General features: G+C 35.3%; 1 protein-coding gene across 4 annotated transcripts in view; it reads left to right on the top strand.

Annotated features, from left to right (window-relative positions):
- The window catches only part of LOC126376268 (rhomboid-related protein 2), a 30215-nt gene extending 12243 nt beyond the window's left edge, over nucleotides 1-17972 (top strand). For 2 of the 4 annotated variants that reach the window (XM_050023574.1, XM_050023572.1), the window contains 4 exons: nucleotides 8648-8852; nucleotides 11248-11461; nucleotides 11951-12101; nucleotides 12903-17972. In XM_050023574.1, the coding sequence (XP_049879531.1) occupies nucleotides 8648-8852; nucleotides 11248-11461; nucleotides 11951-12101; nucleotides 12903-13060 (728 nt within the window). In that variant the 3' untranslated portion in view covers nucleotides 13061-17972. Of the gene's footprint in view, nucleotides 1-8614; nucleotides 8853-11247; nucleotides 11462-11950; nucleotides 12102-12902 lie in introns of all 4 variants that reach the window. The other 2 variants (XM_050023573.1, XM_050023571.1) reach the window with 1 other exon arrangement.
- Nucleotides 17973-18813: the final 841 nt, after the last annotated feature.

Raw genomic sequence — 18813 nt, 5'->3', positions numbered from 1 at the left:
GGGCCTTAAACCATCACGCGGGCCCAGTGCGGATTGGTACATCTTACGAGTAGTATACTAACTGTATTAGTTACTCTGTGTGCGATTTATTAGTGTTAATCGTGTTAGATACAATACGAGCATAAGAGAAAGTTAAAAGCATTTTTATTAGAGTCAGAATAAGTAGGTTATAGTCAAGTAAGTCATTTCGCGTTAAGTTTTTTTCGAAGAGTTTGTGTACTCTTTCCGCATTTTCCACGGATTTTATTATTTTTTCCAGAACTCAAAAGAGATTTTGCCCATTGAAACCATAAAAGAGCAAATACGTGTGTATTTGCTCTAAAATCTTGTAGGCTAAATTAGATTAGAACTAAAAGTTGCTTTGCCTTGATCCGCCTCTGGTGATGTTGTTTAGAATCGCTTCTTCTTCGTGTTATAACTTTTGGAATTTGACGTGTTATCGTGGTCTTCTTCTATCGTTGTGAGTTGTGAGGTAGATTAACAACTTCATCAACTCTGGTGTCAGGTTTATTATTGAACCGCCAAAGCCCCCTGGCCCATGTAGCGACTAGTTACATCAATAAGTAGCAACCGGGACCGGCGGCTTAACGTGCCTTCCGAAGCCTAGATCGTGGCCTAAAGATTCGTCTTTCCATGTAGTTTGAATATTTTTTTCTGTGTACGTATAATATAACTTCCTATTAATACTGATCTCAATTAAGGCCAAAGCAAAGAATGATATATTATTATCCTGTACATTTACTTCACAATATGAGACTCAATTACCCAATGCTTTTTATCACAGAACGTGACTTGTGCAGTTGTGCGTCGTGATGTCAGACATTATTATTTTTTATGTACTATTTTCTTCTTCATATCCATTTGCCCTCATATCTTTTTGAGTATTTAATTCAGGAAAATGTGTTTTTTACTCACATTTTCTGTTTTTATTACCTTTTTATATTAATTTTTAGGTTAGGTATTTTATTGCTTTCAGTTGTTTTGATTTTATGTCAAAAAAGCGTATTCAAATGAAATGTGTGGGAAGCACAAGCGGCAGCTATTATTCAAAGAATAATGCTCTTCTTTGCGATTGTAGATTTGTCGCAAATGGCATTTACTCTCACCCGGTACAAAAAATTAAGACAACAGGCATGGAATGCCCAGTGGGGAATAACCAACAATTGGCTGCTTGACAGTTGTAACAATAAAATAAGAAATATGTCGGATATGATAGTTTATCATTTAACGATAATTATCCAATATTTATTTTATGTAAAACATTTTTAAATATTTTAACAAGAATGCGATTTTTTATCCGTACCAAACCCGAAACACGGACGGCCATGATTGAGCTTCTTGTGACGTCACATTTCATAAAATAAACAAAAACCATCTGTTGGTTTCACATTATACTGTTCGACAGTTTCTTTGTTTGTTGAGATGTAACGTCATTACGTCACTGGGCAAAATGTCACGTGACCAATCGTTTTCGCGCGAAATTCAAAATTCAAAAATATTTTTTACAAAGTTAGCGCTTTTTGAACGTCAAAAAATTGAATTACATATTATGTAACTAGCTGTAAAACTACTACCACATCGGAATCTGTAACGCTGAGGGAAAGACGTGGCCAGAAAACCTCCCAGCACAGGGCCGTAGTCCTACTGTTTCATGTTTTCCTTTCATTTTTTTTAAATCAAATTTAAAATAATTGTAGAAAAATGTGTTTCTTCCACTTTTGTAATTTTTTAAATACTTATCCGAATACTGTCAAGCAGCCTATTGCATCACACCCTTAGTACTCTCACGTTCAAACAATGCATATCCTATATTGATAACAATGTTATTATCACTATACACTATAGGTGTGCTTATCTCATCGCTTTATCAGATTGCACAACTTATATATTTGTGAATATTTGATGGATAGAGTTATCCGTTTTGTAAATACAAGATTACTGTTGATAGACAACTTAAATATGTATATAAAATCGATTAGGTAGATTTTTTAAAGCATTGTTGGACTGTCTGCTTGAAATGTAGACTGACTTGTCTAATGGAAACGATATACAATCAAAGAGCAAAAGTTCAGTCACTGAGCCCTTCGAATTATTTGTAAACAGTGGTGAAATTATATACCATTAATTGTCGTAATTATAAAATTTATGTTTTTGTAGGTGTTTTGGTCTATTACAGAAACGACATGTAACCAGGAGGTCATAAGTGCGACCAGTTAATTCATTACTTTGCATGAAACTGATTGGATTTTTGCAGCATATCGTACAAAGCAACTAAATTTAGGGATCTATATTCCTAACTTTCTTATTGTCCTCCTGTTCCTTATTTCGGAGAACCTGACATCATATTAGGTTATTCCTTACTATATCTCTACTTGCTTTCCGCCCCCAATTACTCTCTTATTAGAAGGTTCGGTTATAGCGACACTTTTTTCCGTCCCCTTAGGAGATGTGCCTAAGGGGATGATTTCCGGGATAACAACTGTCCTATATACTTCCCTAGATGTCAAACCACCTCCATACCAAATTTTATCTGAATCGGTTCAGCAGTAGCTTTTGGGGATTTGTGACTCGTACCCATCACGATTTTATAGGCTCATAATTTTATTTAATAAAAAAACTGATGCAAATATATTTTTTTTCTTTTAGGCTTCAAGTTTATTGTTGATATCCATCACGCCTATCAGTTTTAAGAAATAATAAATGCAAATGTCTTTTTTATTGCCATATAAATATAAGGATAAGGTAAAACCACAAATTGGTTATATGTATCGTGCCGTATCTTATCCATGTTATCCCTCACGTTTATCTGGGAACCTTGGGCATATCCATATGTCCTTGTTAGTAGTTGATATAACATAACATTTTTTTTTATCATGATTTCTAAGAATTATATTCGTCAGGCCATCTGCAAACTGCGAACGTTGTATTATGATAGTGATAATGTTTCAATAGTATACAAATAATAGAGGTCTTTTTTTATTTTTATGCTAAAAAGAATAGTATTTAGAGGTAAGAAGCGTCACCAGACGAGGGCAAACTAGGACATACCGCTAGAATAACGTCTAAGGTGAAACTTGCTTCTAACAGAAAATCCTAATATCTAACGTTAAAAACTTCCATATTTTTTAGTCTGTGGCTTCAAGTAATTCGATTATGGCGCCATCTAGTAAAACTTATTTGAACTAGATACATTTCTTTTATAATACCTACATCTAAGAAAATAATAAATAAACATAAATTATTATAAAAAGTAAATGCAGACCTCAAGCTTATATTTTTGTTCTAATTTTGAAATCTCATTTTATGATTTAAAGACCCTTACTATTTTTTATTTATTAAATTTTTTTTTATTCAGGACACAAGAATTCGCGCAATGCAAATTGCGAGTCGTATCTAGTATACCGACTAGGTAGAAACAGGGTAGCAAGGGGCACCCAAACTACCGGCCGTTTTGTTTCCCGAGGAACCGAGCCACGACGTGGGTAAAGTCGGAATTGCGTAAAAAGAATAATTTCATTAATATTTTTTTTGTATTTCGTATTTAGAATACAATAGCTGCTCACAAATAAATATATTTTTCTTTGTAATATGAGAGTGTAGGTTAGAATGGATAACGTTAGACACTTGCTGATTCCTGTAAACACCATCTAATTTTATTTTAAGTTATACCTGTCATTTACTTATCCGCCGAAAAGGAAAGGGACGGATGATCGACAGGCATAATAATTATAAAACACGCGTCAATTTTATGCAGAAAAAACAACCCTGTCACAATTTTACATTGGCCAATAACCCGGGAAAATTAAATTGACAACTCACAAACGGATTGCATATTAGCGAGATGCTTATATATTCGCCCGGGTTATTCATTCATTCATTTTAAAATGAATAGCTGTCGATCATCCGTTCCTTTGCTTTTCGCCAGATAAGAAAATGACGGATATAACTTAAAATAAAATTAGGTCGTGTGTACTGGAGTACCAATATGTAGAGATATAAAATCTAGAATAGAAGTAACGTTTTAATAATTATTTTATTAGATAAGTATACAGAAAAATGTAGTTGATACTTGCTATTCTAATTAGGTATTTACTTACATGTTGTAAGCCTCTCTTTGTAGTATCGGAAGATATACCTAGTTAATTCAAAAACAGATACCTTAATGTGTTAGACGGAGGTTAGACGTATTTCAAAAATGGCGCCATCTTCGAATGAAACATCGTGTAGGTATTAAAAATAAATATAATTAAAAAAATAATGATAGTAGAGTATTTGCCTTAAATCTTAGCTTAACAGCTTTTTAAAACTTTTTTTTTAATCGATCGTCAAGCATACTACCTATTCATGCGATTAAAAAAGAACAACATTCGGATGCACGTTTGGATAATAAAGCGGGCGAAATTGTTGAAAATACAATAAAAAAGAAATAAGCAACTTTTTAAATAAAATTATATGCAATATAGGCTATGTCAAAGATCATCGGCCAATTTGTTGCTCATTTAACTTGTTAACAGGTTGACGAATAGGCGGACGGCTTGATGCCATAGGGAAAACATAAAAAATATATTTAAGGAAGCACAAAAATATGAAAATGCCTATTACGCTATTATCTGTAATAGGCATATTTATATTTCTTCAACCAAAGCAGGGGTTGTCTTGTTAAGATCGCCTTTAGGGTTAACTTAAGTTAAAGCTTTTTTTTGTAGATGGCGGTTTACGTACTGTAATATTCTTATTCTTTCGTGAAAGATGCTTACTCTAAAATGATTCTTAATTCTTGGTGACATCTCACATAATCCTTGTGGGCAGTAGACCGCACCAGACGCCTCTGTGATGTCACAAAACCAATGGAATATATACGAATTATACCACCAGAGGCGGTTGTAGGCATTGTGGAAAAACACCTGTGGAAAATAGAACAGACTTCTCTTTACGGATATGAACAAAATATTTGAGCCGAAGTCTCATGTATCTACATTCACGAAGCTTTTAAACAATAAGTAAAGAAAGCTATATCCGTCCCATTTAAGATGTTTTGCTATGTAGACAAAAAAGGTTTGTGACGTTCATAGACAAATATAAAAACCAGTTCTTAATATTATGAGGAAAATGCAAAATTAGTGGAAATTCTCACGCCTTTATAAACTCTTATACTCTTATTCTGTCCCTGTATCGACGCACGCGTATGGTCAGTGACAGCTCAAGGGATTTTCTCAGTCGTTCATTGTGATTGTAATCAACAACACGCGACCGATTGGATCCCAGCTGCCGATCAGTGGACTCATGACCAATACCAGTGCCTAAGGACAACTTTAAAAAATAAAAACATTAAAACACTGTTCTTGTTTTAAAATTTTGGGCGCGAAAAAGTCGATGATTCTATTTTTAATTATTTTTCTATTTAAACAGCATCACAGTTTCCCGCGCATTTTTGTGCGTAATGATGTGACGTAATCTAAATTACCTTTACGAGTATTGTAATTAACTTCCCAGTTTGAGTGAAAAAATGTGTTTATAATGACCTAGAAGTGTTTGCTATTTAGTTTTGAGTAGTCTTTGTCCGGTGCTCAAAGTTAAAATGTGGTTCAGGACGTGTAAAAAGACAAAAATAAATGATTATGAGGTTTTAAAAGGTAGTGACGGTGACTGTGATAGTAAACCAAATGTGTTATTGCGGTACATAAGGGTGGCCATCAAATATTTCGGTATGTTTTGTTGTATAAATTGTCTAAATAATATTGCTCATTTCGTTATCTATAATCGCTTTCACCGGTTTTCCTGCTGCACTCCAAAATACGTATCCTCAAATGAAACGTAACTTAGCCTAAGCCTAAAAGTCTTAATCACCAGGGGGATTAAAAAGGCCACATCAAAGTATAATTAAAAAAGCAATTTTGCAATTTGACATTGGCGCATGCAAAAGTAAGCAAACAAATGTCTAGTAAGCAAACTAATGCTTTTTTAGATGAATTGTTTCGATGTGGCCGTTTTAACCCCCAGGATATTAAATCGGAAGCGAAAAATGAATATTTTTTTAGACATTGGTTTGCAATGGTGCATTTTATAGATCCTTAAACACCTGCATTATTATAGGCTGTTTCACATTGAAATATTAATGTTGAAAGGGTTAAGAGTGTTAAAAACCGGCGCGACGCTTGAAATATTTTATGAGAGTGGATGAAGCGAAAGTGGTGTGCCAGGATCGTGGTGAGTGGAATTCCGTGCTCTCTGCCTACCGCAATGGGAAATAGGCATGATCGTATGTGCACATTGAAATAGAACTACAAGTCTCAAATTCCAGCGCAAGTTATTTTGGAATGCACTGTCGCTCACTTGGTTGCAGTCATAGAGTCATACTGTCAAGTTTGTCCTTGGATACGTTGTGCAAGTGTTATTGTATATGATTTGTGAAGCCCAGTTTAGATAGCTTGGTAATTTAAGTAGGGCCTGAGCGCACTAGATTGTTTAATTTGTCGATGTTTAGTATAACTTGACATAGATAAAAAGTACGGTAACTTTTATTATGCGTTGGGGAAATTCTTAAATTAATATAAAAATACACACTGGTGGTAATTCCTGCTGAAGCCGCGTCATCTAATTTTATTTTAAGTTATACCTGTCATTTTCTTATCCGTTGAAAAAGAAAGGGACGGGTAATCGACAGGCATAAAATTTATGGAATACACGTCAATTTTAAGCAGAAATCTAAAACAACCGTCTAAAAATTTTACAATAACACGAAGTAAAACTTGTTGACAATCACGTGATTGTTTTGAAACAAATGAATAACCCGGGCGAATAAAATAGGCATCTCGCTGGTATGTAATCCGTTTGAGGTGCTGTCTACTTAACTCTGTCGGGTTATTGTAAAATTTTTAGACGGTTGTTTTAGATTTCTGCTTAAAATTGACATGTATTCCATAAATTGTATGCCTGTCGATTACCCATCCCTTTCTTTTTCTACGAATAAGAAAATTACGGATATAACTTACAATTAAATTAGGCAGTGCAGGAATCGGGGTCACTACCTCCATAATGAGTAGATTATATAAATGAATTAGAATGAAAAATGACATTTTCAAAACACCACGATCTGCATCGGCGAATCGTGATGATGGTGTGTCAGGATTATAGTGAGTGGGATTCCATTGTCTCTGCCTACCCCAACGGGAAATAGGCGTGATCTTCTGTACGATATGCATCTTAATACAAGTTGATAGTTTTTGTAAATATTGTTTTGGGCTTTGGGTGAAGGATATGACTTCAGGGTCGTAGTTTAACTACTTCGTTATTTTCGTTTATTTGTGCCGAGTCAAAGGTTGAGGTTAATTTCATGTTTAATGTTTAGTGTAAGGACCTCTTAGATTTAAATGATAGTAAACCTTTTTTTAATAATTGCTTGGAACTTTATAGTAAGGCTAAAGTGAGGTAAAAAAAATATATTAAGAAAGTATAGTAGTATAAAGTAGAAAATACTTGTTTGTGTAATGTTACTTTTTATTGGCCCTAGCATTGTACCTCCTGTCAATTAAAATTCATATCAAAATTAATTATTAGAAGTAGAAACTCAATAGTTTAGTCTTTATTACTATAGAAGCATGTTATAAAGTTTTTTTTTTATTAATTTAATTTATAGTTAACTTAAGCTAGTACTTACCTTAATATGTATTATTAACTTCTACTAACTTTAACTAAAGCTACATCATTCATTGTCCTAACTTATTTAACATTATTGCATGAATTTTACTAACGAATTGTTTTTCTCTTTTTGTCCCCTTTTTCCTATTGTTTTTGTTTGTCCAATGTTTACCTCTGCTCAAAAATTTTAAATCAAAATACTCGCGTCGCGAATTTTATTTTTAAATTGACTTTTTGTGATCGTTAAAAAAACCGCTTTTCTGAATTACTAAACGACTCTTCAAAAATCAAATCAATTTATTTATTTGTGAACACTATATAATATATATCTATAATAATACATGTCTGTATTTGTGAATATATCGTTTGTTTTAAACACGACCGCGAAAAAAACACATACCTTTTTGGGTCAACTACTAAAACCGTGCATAATTCGCATAACCCATTATCCTGTTTGAGTAATCGTCCTTTTCATCACGACTCGTGTCTTAATCGGTTAATGCGTCCTGCTCGTCACTCGGTTACCGCGTGATCTATTTCTGCTATTCCACCATTGTCCACCATTGTGTGCTATTTATATCGCGGCAAAAATGGCGTCCGTTGGGCAATGATTGTCGATTATAACAACATAATACTGTTGCGTCCGTACGCAATGTTCTTTCTTACTGCCTGGATGACGAATGACTTATGAATTGAATTTGACTATGAAACGTGGAACGCCTTTATTTTTGACAAATAATTTGATTAAATGTTATCCTAAATTGGCAAATAAAAATGGTATCCACATAACTGTCATTATCATTTTAAATAACTTTTAAACCAAATTAAACCTTTAAAACCCAAACGCGATCACATCAAAAACTTTTAACTAAAATATTTTCAAATTCCCCCGAAAAACCGCGCAAATACGTCACCCAAAACCGCATCCCACGATCCTTCCTTCCCACTTCCCACCCAATTGTGTTACGTACAACAGCGTCCACACACAGATCGTACTTTACGTACACAGACGGCACCTATGAGGAGGAGTACAGCTGCTGGCCTCCTGCCATCTGCATGATCCTCATTTCCCTGGTGGAGATCATCTTCTTCTGCTACGACGCGGCCAAGGGCAAGACCTCTGCCAACGGTCCCATCGCGCAGCTGCTCATCTACAACCCTTACAAACGAAATGAAGCCTGGCGGTTCATTACGTACATGCTTGTACATGTTGGGTAAGTTCGTCTTTTGTTTGTATTATTTTTGAACCAAATCCTTTTCGCCATCTATCACGATGATCTAGCAGAAAGTTCTGTGAGTTGTGGGTACTTAGTTTCTTTTTTTTTACCAAAAAAATGTACATCATGGAATAATGCAAACATACCAATAAACCGTCTTGGGTTTGTCCTGGCATGCCATAGCTTCATTATATCATGTTTTATAAATTGTTTTACTTACTATTTTTAAACAGTAATGTGTTTTATTTCAACATTTTTCTTTAAATTTATTATTTATTTCCATTGTTATTAATTATATTAGTTTTAAGACAACACGTGTCGTGTACATATATTATATATTTATATACAGGGTGGCCCAGAAGTTCAGGTTCAAAATGAAAAATTAGATAGAGGGGCTCATTAGCTACCAGAAACACCCCCATGTATGTTCAGCAATTATTTACGGTTTAGGAGATATGACCCATTTTGTACCTTTTTCTAGATTTTCTACCTTACTTCAGAAATAATCATTTTGTCGCTATCCCTTACTTAATAATTATTTTATTTTACTTCACAACTATGCCTAAGGCTGTGACCGCTCAATCAAAAATAAATCAAAGTCAAATCAAGTATAAAAAAAAAGTTATCGGAAGTCAAAGTGAGAATTCGACCAAAATTGTTACAGTTGTTAAAACTTCGCCGAAGAATAATAAACACATGAGATTGTCATGGACCCTGAAAGTATTTCTAAAAACTGCTCCATTTAATAAGCTTTTAGAAACATCCAAAAAAAGTACCCTCAATACGGGCAAAAAACTAAGTAATTTGACCTCAAATATTGCAAAACAGACAGATTTGAAGGAAAATTTGACATTCTCATACAATGTAGCTGCTTCTTTCTAACGTTGTTAAAGGTGGTCAAAGACACATTTTCAGTTAAAAGTAAATACAAATCACGCTTATAATCGCTAACAGGGTAGACATAGCAACATTCCGAAGGCAAAACTTGCAGTCACTTTTGGTATTCGTATTTTATTGAAGGTACATAGATTTCAAGGAAAAAGTTATCCCCAAACACTGTTGGTGATTCATACTATTGGATACTAAAATAAAATCTGTCTTTGAGCACCTTTAACAACGTTAGAAAGAAGCAGCTACATTGTATGAGAATGTCAAATTTTCCTTCAAATCTGTCTGTCTTGCAATCTTTGAGGGCTAATTACTTAGTTTTATGTCCTTATTAAGGGTACTTTTTTTGGATGTTTCTAAAAGGCTATTAAATGGAGCAGTTTTTAGAAATACTTTCAGGGTCCATGACAATCTCATGTGTTTATTATTCTTCGGCGAAGTTTTAACAACTGTAACAATTTTGGTCGAATTCTTACTTTGACTTCCGATAACTTTTTTTTTATACTTGATTTGACTTTGATTTATCTTTGATTGAGCGGTACACAGCCTTAGGCATAGTTGTGAAGTAAAATAAAATAATTATTAAGAAAGGGATAGCGACAAAATGATTATTTCTGAAGTAAGGTAGAAAATCTAGAAAAAGGTACAAAATGGGTCATATCTCCTAAACCGTAAATAATTGCTGAACATACATGGGGGTGTTTCTGGTAGCTAATGAGCCCCTCTATCTAATTTTTCATTTTGAACCTGATCTTCTGGGCCACCCTGTATATTATATATTTATATATATTACATATACCTACGAGATTCTATGCCCTCTTGGTGTCGGAAGCTGCCATTGTTATCACAGCTTCCACTAACCGTATGTGTGTGTGTTAGAGAGAATGTATGTGTAGATAATGAATAGTTCATCTTGCGATGGATGTACCTCTGACTACCCCAATTGGGGTATAGTCATAAGCTTATGTTAAGTTTTACCTTGCATACGACACATCCGTACAGCTGCTTAAAACAGTGTTCACTTAAACAGTATTTAAATAACGTATATAAAAGAGATCAAGTACAAAAGCTGATGTGGAACATGAAGTGATTGATTGTGTATGCCAGTTTGATTGAGAGATTATAACTACATAACACTTCTCTATACATATACCTAAGCTGGCAAATGTAGAATAACGATTGTAGACATATAAACGGACGAAAACAAATCATCCAGATTTTTGTTTTTAACAATTCATTAATTTAGAACTGGGGGATTAAAAAGGCCAAATCGAAGCAATTCATCTATAAAAGCAATATTGCGATTTGACATTTGCGCATATAAAAGTAAGTGCGCAATGCAAACAATTGTCAAATAGCAATATTACTTTTTTGAGGCCTTGTTAACCTTCCTGGGCTCTTTTTGGTGAAGCTCTTTCCAGATTTGTCGAACTTTCACAAGTTTCTTGAACTCCCGCTATGACGAGAAGTCGGCGTTATTACAATATCTACCATCACATTCCAGGGTGGTGCACCTCCTAGTCAATCTTCTAGTCCAGCTATTCCTCGGGGTTCCCCTGGAGATGGTCCACAAATGGTGGAGGGTCTCTCTAGTATACCTCGCCGGGGTCGCCGCCGGGTCCCTGGCGACCAGTCTCACAGACCCCACCGTGTACCTCGCCGGCGCCTCCGGAGGGGTCTATGCTCTTATCGCGGCGCATATAGCCACTATTATCATGGTGAGTACACCTTTGTAGCTATCATCATCATCAGCCCATTAACATCCCCACTGCTGGGGCACGGGCCTTCCCTGTGGATGGATAGGGAGATCGGGCCTTAAACCTCTTATATATTCATTCATTTACGGTCACGTCCACCGTATGAATGACTGTAGACTCCCGAAGTTCGTCTTCTACTCCGAACTAGCGTCACTGTGTCAAAACAGGATTAGCCAACTTCGAGCAAAATCTTCTGAGCTCGACAAAAAACGCCAAACAAGCAAGGATCGTCCCAAACCCATATATAACTACACTTTCAACTCGGATGGACAGCTATTCTGCCTCCAATGTGACCGGGTGTTTCAAACAACGTTTGGCTTTGCCAGTCACATTCGAGAGCACGAGAGAAGAGACTGAGGTCGCCGTTGTCGGATACGACAACCCCTCTGACTCCTTGTCGTGTCCTGATATTCTTCCAAAGCGTCTGTCACAATCCACGTCTAATTGCAGAACTGGAAGGAGATGGAGTTCGCGATCATCCAGCTCCTAGTGTTCGTGCTGTTAGGCGCAGTGGACGTGGGCACGGCGGTGTACGACCGCTATTTCCGCAACCTGCAGCAGAACATCGGCTACGTGGCCCATCTGGCTGGCGCCGTCGCTGGTAAGTGCACTTAGCCTGGTGATTCATCGATTGGTTAATACAGTACAACGTGCAGACCCTTTTTCACACCAGCCCACCGCCAATGATGGTAATATGACAGACACAGGCTCGAGTCGCGCTCCACGAGATCCTCGTGTACGGACAAGAGTACTAATATGTAAACACTTTGATACCATGTCACATAAAATTTTTTGACAATTTAAACCGTAAGTCTCATTAAATGTCAAATATGATAGTGCGACAGGGTTTTAAAGTGCGTACATGGTATTACTCATGACTGTACTGTGATTGTTTTTGTCGCATATAGGTAACTCAATTCGGTCGTGTACTAGGTTCAAAACAAATGATGAAATTCTGATTACTTAAAAAAGACAGATCTAAAACTAACGAAAAACATTTTCTTTTTTCTTTTTAACTTATTTAAAAATTGAAATCAAGAAATACGTAACAATAAGTCCGACATTTTATCACGTTTGTCTATGTCTATTTCCATAGTAATTTCGTGTTTTGACATTTAGTAAAAAGTAACTGATTTGACTAGTTGGAAACTAGCGTATTCTACTGATTCATTGAATCACGCGCAGCTCACTACTCAGTGTCTGTCATGCTACCAACCAAAATTTGATCCGTAGTGACCTAAGAAAAATACAGCATCGCATATTCTATGTCATATCACAGACCAATAATAATCCTGATACGAATATTGGCAAGGTCAATAGATTTTTTTTCTGAAAAATTCATTGTTCTCACAATTCCTATCCAACAAAAAGAATCCTAATATTATTTTCTCATTATTTCCAGGTCTACTAGTAGGCATAGGAGTTCTCCGCAACCTGGAGAAACGTAAATGGGAGAAGAGACTGTGGTGGGCGGCGGTGGTGCTATACTTCTCCCTAATGTTGGCTGGCATACTCGCCAACGTGTTCTGGACTGATCGCTTCCCACCGCAGAAGGTGTAAGCTTGGAACATTCATCACTTGTGAGTCTTCAAGAATGTAGAAAAAGTGATAGGGTTAAAGCAAAAAGGGAAAATAGGTAAGATACCCCCGTAAATGAATCCTAACCTCATATCTTCTTTCGAGTCGACGACAATTTATAATATAAGCTACATTTTGTCAGCCGAATATGTTGCCATGGCAACAGCAGGCACGGAAGCGCTCATCAGGTCCTCCCGCAAGTTTTAGGGTAAAGTGGATAGGTTATTAGGTGGGACATGGTCTTTGGAGCTGCTCCACAATCGTACTTAAGGTCCACCTCGTCTGTGAAAGCTCACCTGGATCGGTTGCCTGCTCCGGCTGACCTGGGTTCGGAGTCTATTCGCAGATCTTTACAGTATAGAATAGAATAGAAATTGTTTATTATAAAATTATATTTATTTTCACAGAACAATTACAAAAAAGCATAGAGGATGTTCATTGGAATGATCATAAGGTGGTGGTGGACGTTCTGAGATAAAAGGGCCTCACTCAGTACAAGTCGCGGCGTGAGCCACGATCCTGGTATTATGTGAAATGCCAATTAAGTTATTGAGTAAATATTAATCATTTTCCCTTCAAAAGCATTTGACCAATTATTTCGCGTCTATCGGTTTTTAAATGAAAAAGAGTACTAAAACTGTGGAACTTGTCCTATCTTTATACCACTCGAACTCCGAGCACGACGTGAAGTCTTTTCTTGAGTTCGTTCATAAAATATCAACATCTTATTCAGCGCAAATGCGGGAGTCAATGACTGAAATATTTCTTTTACATACATGCACATCATTCATAAGATGACGCATATTTCCTGATAAAAATATAAATTCTATTTAAAACATACCTTTTTCTTTTTGCTTTAATCCGATAAGATCCCACATTCTTTATTAAATTGTAAAGGCCAGTGCCGTGTTTATCAAAACTTACAAGTCTACACGTTCACAAGCTACAAGTTACAAGTCAACATATTACGTTTATAAAAAAAAGTAGAGGGATTGTAAAATATACTTGTTACATAAATATTGGCACTAGTAACATGTAATTTACTGACATGTAACTTGTAATAAAGACAATTTTTACAAGAAAATCACTTGTGATACAGGGCTTGTAAGTTTTGATAAACAGGGCACAGACGATGAAATAGGCAAATAAAGTGTAAGAAAAGAGACTGTAAATTCACTTTTTTACGTAATATGTGCCTTCCTGTCTGTTAGTATGCTATTATTTATGTCTGTACACTACTCTGTATGATAATATAAATGGAAAATATTTCTTAAGGTTTACTTTTTTATTGTACATAACAATATTTTGTATAAATACACATGTAAAGGTCAAATATTTAGTTCATGCAATGGACCAGCTATTGTAAAAATTCTCCCATATTTCCAGCACGGGTTAGCAGAGATTATGGGTTTCTCTTTGACATTCTCAGTAACTTATTATTTGAACATTTCGACTAATTTTAAAAAATGTAACGGATTATAGAACCCAAAGAACATTAGTGCTGGGTAGTTAGAGTTATCGCTAAATCGTGTCGCTAGATGTCACTTTTGTCTTTAGTTCAAAGTTTACTCAGACTTTTGTATAGCGCCATCTAGCCGATTTGGCTATTACTAGCGTAATGATTTCGAAGTAAGTATTTGTATATTGTTAGTACATTAGTTGGTCCATCTATAACTAAGAATAGCACAAATATTTTGTTAAATGAATTTCAAAACGCTCATAAAGGCGTTCAAATAAATTTTATATGTTGCCTAATAAAAGCTAAGAAAGACAGGTTTAGTATTAAAATAGGCTTAGCTCTCTTTAAACGCATTCTGAACTAAATTTACACATGTTAGAACATTGAATTTGCTAGCTCCATTATCATTGTATTATTTAATTCATATTTTTTTTATTTGTGCCGTCCCTATGTAGCTGACGAAAGGTATAAAAAGTTGCCATATGGAAAAAGTTAACTTACCTTTCGAAGTAATAATAAAATCTAGCTAGACTTATTATATGTAAGAAAAGGATGTATAATTAATTTCACTTCAATCAGTTGTTCATTATGAATGATAATCCGATTATTGTTTTAAGTTTTCGCGGTTATTATCATAATTAAAACACATAATAAAGTGTTCTTACCGCGAGTCGAAAATCGGGAGTCTCATATCCCTGCTTTGAACGCGGTAAGAACCCGTTATTATGTGTTTTTATACGATTATTATCAATCATTGAAAATTGCAATCGTAAAGCCCAATGTTCATTTTAAAATCCGAACCCTATTGTGTCTGGAAACCTAGACCTTATGACGTTAAAACAGACAGTAAGTGATGGCCGTTTTTTCGTTTGTCCTGCTCATCAATTTTCGTAATAATTTATTCCTTTATGACGGAGTGAATTGCTGTACTTTATGAAGTCAAAACGGACATCATAACCGCTAGTTTAGTGTGTTTGTTAACGTTAAATTAATATTCCTATACTCTTGTCTGTTAAACTACTGTGTGCCTTGTTCTACGTTACACTATTTTGTATGAAATATTTTGTAATTCTATTACCTTTGGAAGCATTTACACTAAAAATATACTTTAAGATACTACAGGACAACAGTATTATACCAGTATAGCATTCTTTAAATAAAATTGTTGGTTCTTAGAGAAGTAGCGTATAAGTTTTGACATACTTATTTAGATGTGTAACTAAACTAAATGCCCCAAGGCAAATATAAAATTCTAAATTTAAAATTCTAATCAATCTATTGAAATGAGGATCAAAACTAGAAGCACGAATGTAGGCGGCAGCACTGTTGAGTGTCCTAAATTTAGACAGTTCCCCATACTGTGCAGCCAAAAAATTCGTGATAAATTGCTACACAATGTGAAGTAATATGGAATGTACCCCGTCTGAAAGATGAGTTACGAAAATGAAGCTAGTTTGAAAAAGGTAGTTTTTGATTGAAAATAAGTTTATCTAAGTTTTCTTCGTTCGGATCTTTAGGGAATAAATACAACATTATGATTTTGCAGTTAAACGCTGCGCAAAGGGTTATAGTGTAAAAATATAACCAAAACAATGTTTGTTTCACTTGTTTACTCAAATAGTATGGGGAACTGACAAAATTTAAGAACACTTGACAGTAGCGACATCTGATGGGGGAAATAGGCAGTTTTTATCCGCATTGTAAACGTAAGTTCGTTAGATTTTGAAACGTCTCAAAGGCGTGTAATTAAAAACAAATATGCTAAATTTGTTAGTAGTCTAATTGATAGGACACTCGCTGACCTGGCGTGTATACAATTACAGTTAGATACCCGATAGATGGTCTTGCTTACTATTGTTTTTGTTTGCATCACTAGATGGCGTTATAATACATTGAAGAAGAGTTGTTTACTGTTTCCAATTTATGTTTTACTTGTTCTTCAATGCTTCCCATTTATGTCACTAGATGGCGGTAGTCTCTACGTCTAGTAAAAAAACGTTTTATTCATGGAAGCCTATGTATTATTTTCAATAAATAAACTCGATATCTTTATTCCACATAACTTTAGAGCCATACATAACCATGTGTGCTGATGTTATATACTTTTAGATTAGATGTTTAGTTTGCATCTGTGATACAGTGAAAACGATAATGTATTCCCGTTGTTTAATTTTGCTTTTATTTTTAAAGATGTTTATTTTTTGTTAGTGTGAATTAGAGATGAAACGGATAGTTTTTTAGCCGGCCGGATGGCCAGTTTTCAGGCGGCCGGATACGTAGCCGAACATTGCGTGGCTGACTTTGCTAACTGACGTATTTGATTTTTTTTTTTGCTAAAATTATTTGTGTCTGATTGACAATTGCAAAAGGCCAAATCAGTTTCGGCAAAAAATTCAGATACGTCAGTTCGCATCATCAGCGACGATTGTAGGTCTGAGCGAGACCGCAAATAAAATAGATACGGGCGGTATTTTTTTTCCGACTGGCATTGATCTTTTCTTCGTTCCTAAATAGTTTGTTAAAGGTGCTTTCCTCTGTCTCAAAATATTCCAGTTTTGACATATTTCTTTCGTCTTAGTCTTCACTGAGACAGTCTTCATCTTAGGTCATGTATCTAATTAGAAACCTGAATAATGAGATAAAATGGATTTTTCCTGCCTGAAAATGTTTTTGCGGATATGGAATGGATATAAAATATAGGATCCGGCCGGATATTACCTTACTATCCGGTATCTGGCCGGATAGTAAAGTCAGACCGGATATCGGATAGTTACCGGATATTACCCGTTTCATCTCTAGTATAAATTAAGGATATTTTCGGGTCACTACACCTTTTGACATTTTGGTAATCTTCGTAAATAGTATAGGTATAACTTCCTTTGTAATTTCATATCTGGAAATGTAGTTGAAAAATATTTCAACGGCAAAATTATACCATCTTCAAAACACTCATTTAATTTTTCAAGTGTTTTCCAACGAATATTTAATTGAACTATAAAATTGGAATTAATTTTAAGAAGTAAATTCGGCAGTGTTTGCCGCTAGCCTTGTCTATAGTGTGTGTTCATAGTATTTAATTAGTTACTAGATTTATTTCAACATAATATATATTATTTCACAATATAAATATTTATTTGTAGATAAACTAATGCCGATTCCGGCAGATACAAACATTATTTTATTTTCCGCTTGACAGCTCGAAAACTACATTTATAAAACATTGGTTGTAGGTAATTTATTTACCTACCTAACTTGTAATTAATCGTGATACGCAATCTTATTGTTATGTATGAAATTAGTACTTCTGTCGTTTGTAAGTGGTAACTAGCCTAAGTTCCTGTATTATAATGTAAACAAGCACAATATTATGTTGTGATATACATAATTATGGTTATTGAAAAGAAGTTTGATTAAATGCCATTTTATTTTTTATAATCGTTTTCTTTTTAAAGTTACTTCTCCGTGCCACGGGAGGCACGAAAAGTGTTAAATCAAAAAAATATAAATCTGTCCAGTCTAGTGCACGCTATAGCATGCTATAAAGCGCGTACGCATGCTGGCGCCCGCTATTGCCTCATCGATTCTGCCTCGTGCGATCGCTATAGTTATAAAAAACATCCTATCGATTCCGGAGATCCGTATTGCTCTATGTGGGGCATCCCATCCCGAATAAAGAGATTATAACTCTCCCTACGTTCAAATCTCGATAGCGACAGGGCGATTCGCTAGCAAACAGATTCTTTGAATAAAACAATCTAAATTAGGCACTTTTTAGGTATCTCAAGGATTTTTTTCTTTCAGTAAAACTATATAATTTCCCCCGCAATCCCTATTAGAGTAAAGTGGGCAGAGCTAAGTCTTCAATAAATAAGCTAATTAACGGAAAAATCAATGTAAGTACCTACTTATTTCGCAGAAGCGTATCATAAGAAGATTATAGACAAGTACTTGTGTAAAAGCATGGGGTGGTACAGGTGGGAGCAGCCTCCCAGAACACCGGTGGGTTGAGTAAAGGCTTTTCTGGAAATACTTCCCCTCCCCCAGTACATGCGTACGCATGTAAATCAGAGGAAGCGGGATACCTAGGTTCAGACCGCGCCTGCACTGATATGCAGTATTGATTTTAGCTATTTCCAGGAAGCTAGCCGGGTCACGGGCTACACTCTAAAAAAAAAGAACTTTCCGGATATCTGCTTGTATCCGAACACAGTTAACGTCATTGTGACAGATACTTGCTAACTATGTGTAGCCATAATTCACGCGATACCCGACAACA

The sequence above is a fragment of the Pectinophora gossypiella genome, chromosome 20 (genome assembly GCF_024362695.1).
Source record: "Pectinophora gossypiella chromosome 20, ilPecGoss1.1, whole genome shotgun sequence".
Classification (NCBI taxonomy): Eukaryota; Metazoa; Arthropoda; class Insecta; order Lepidoptera; family Gelechiidae; genus Pectinophora; species Pectinophora gossypiella.
The sequence above is the reverse complement of the archived record's forward strand: the minus strand, read 5'-3'. Positions and strand labels throughout refer to the sequence as shown.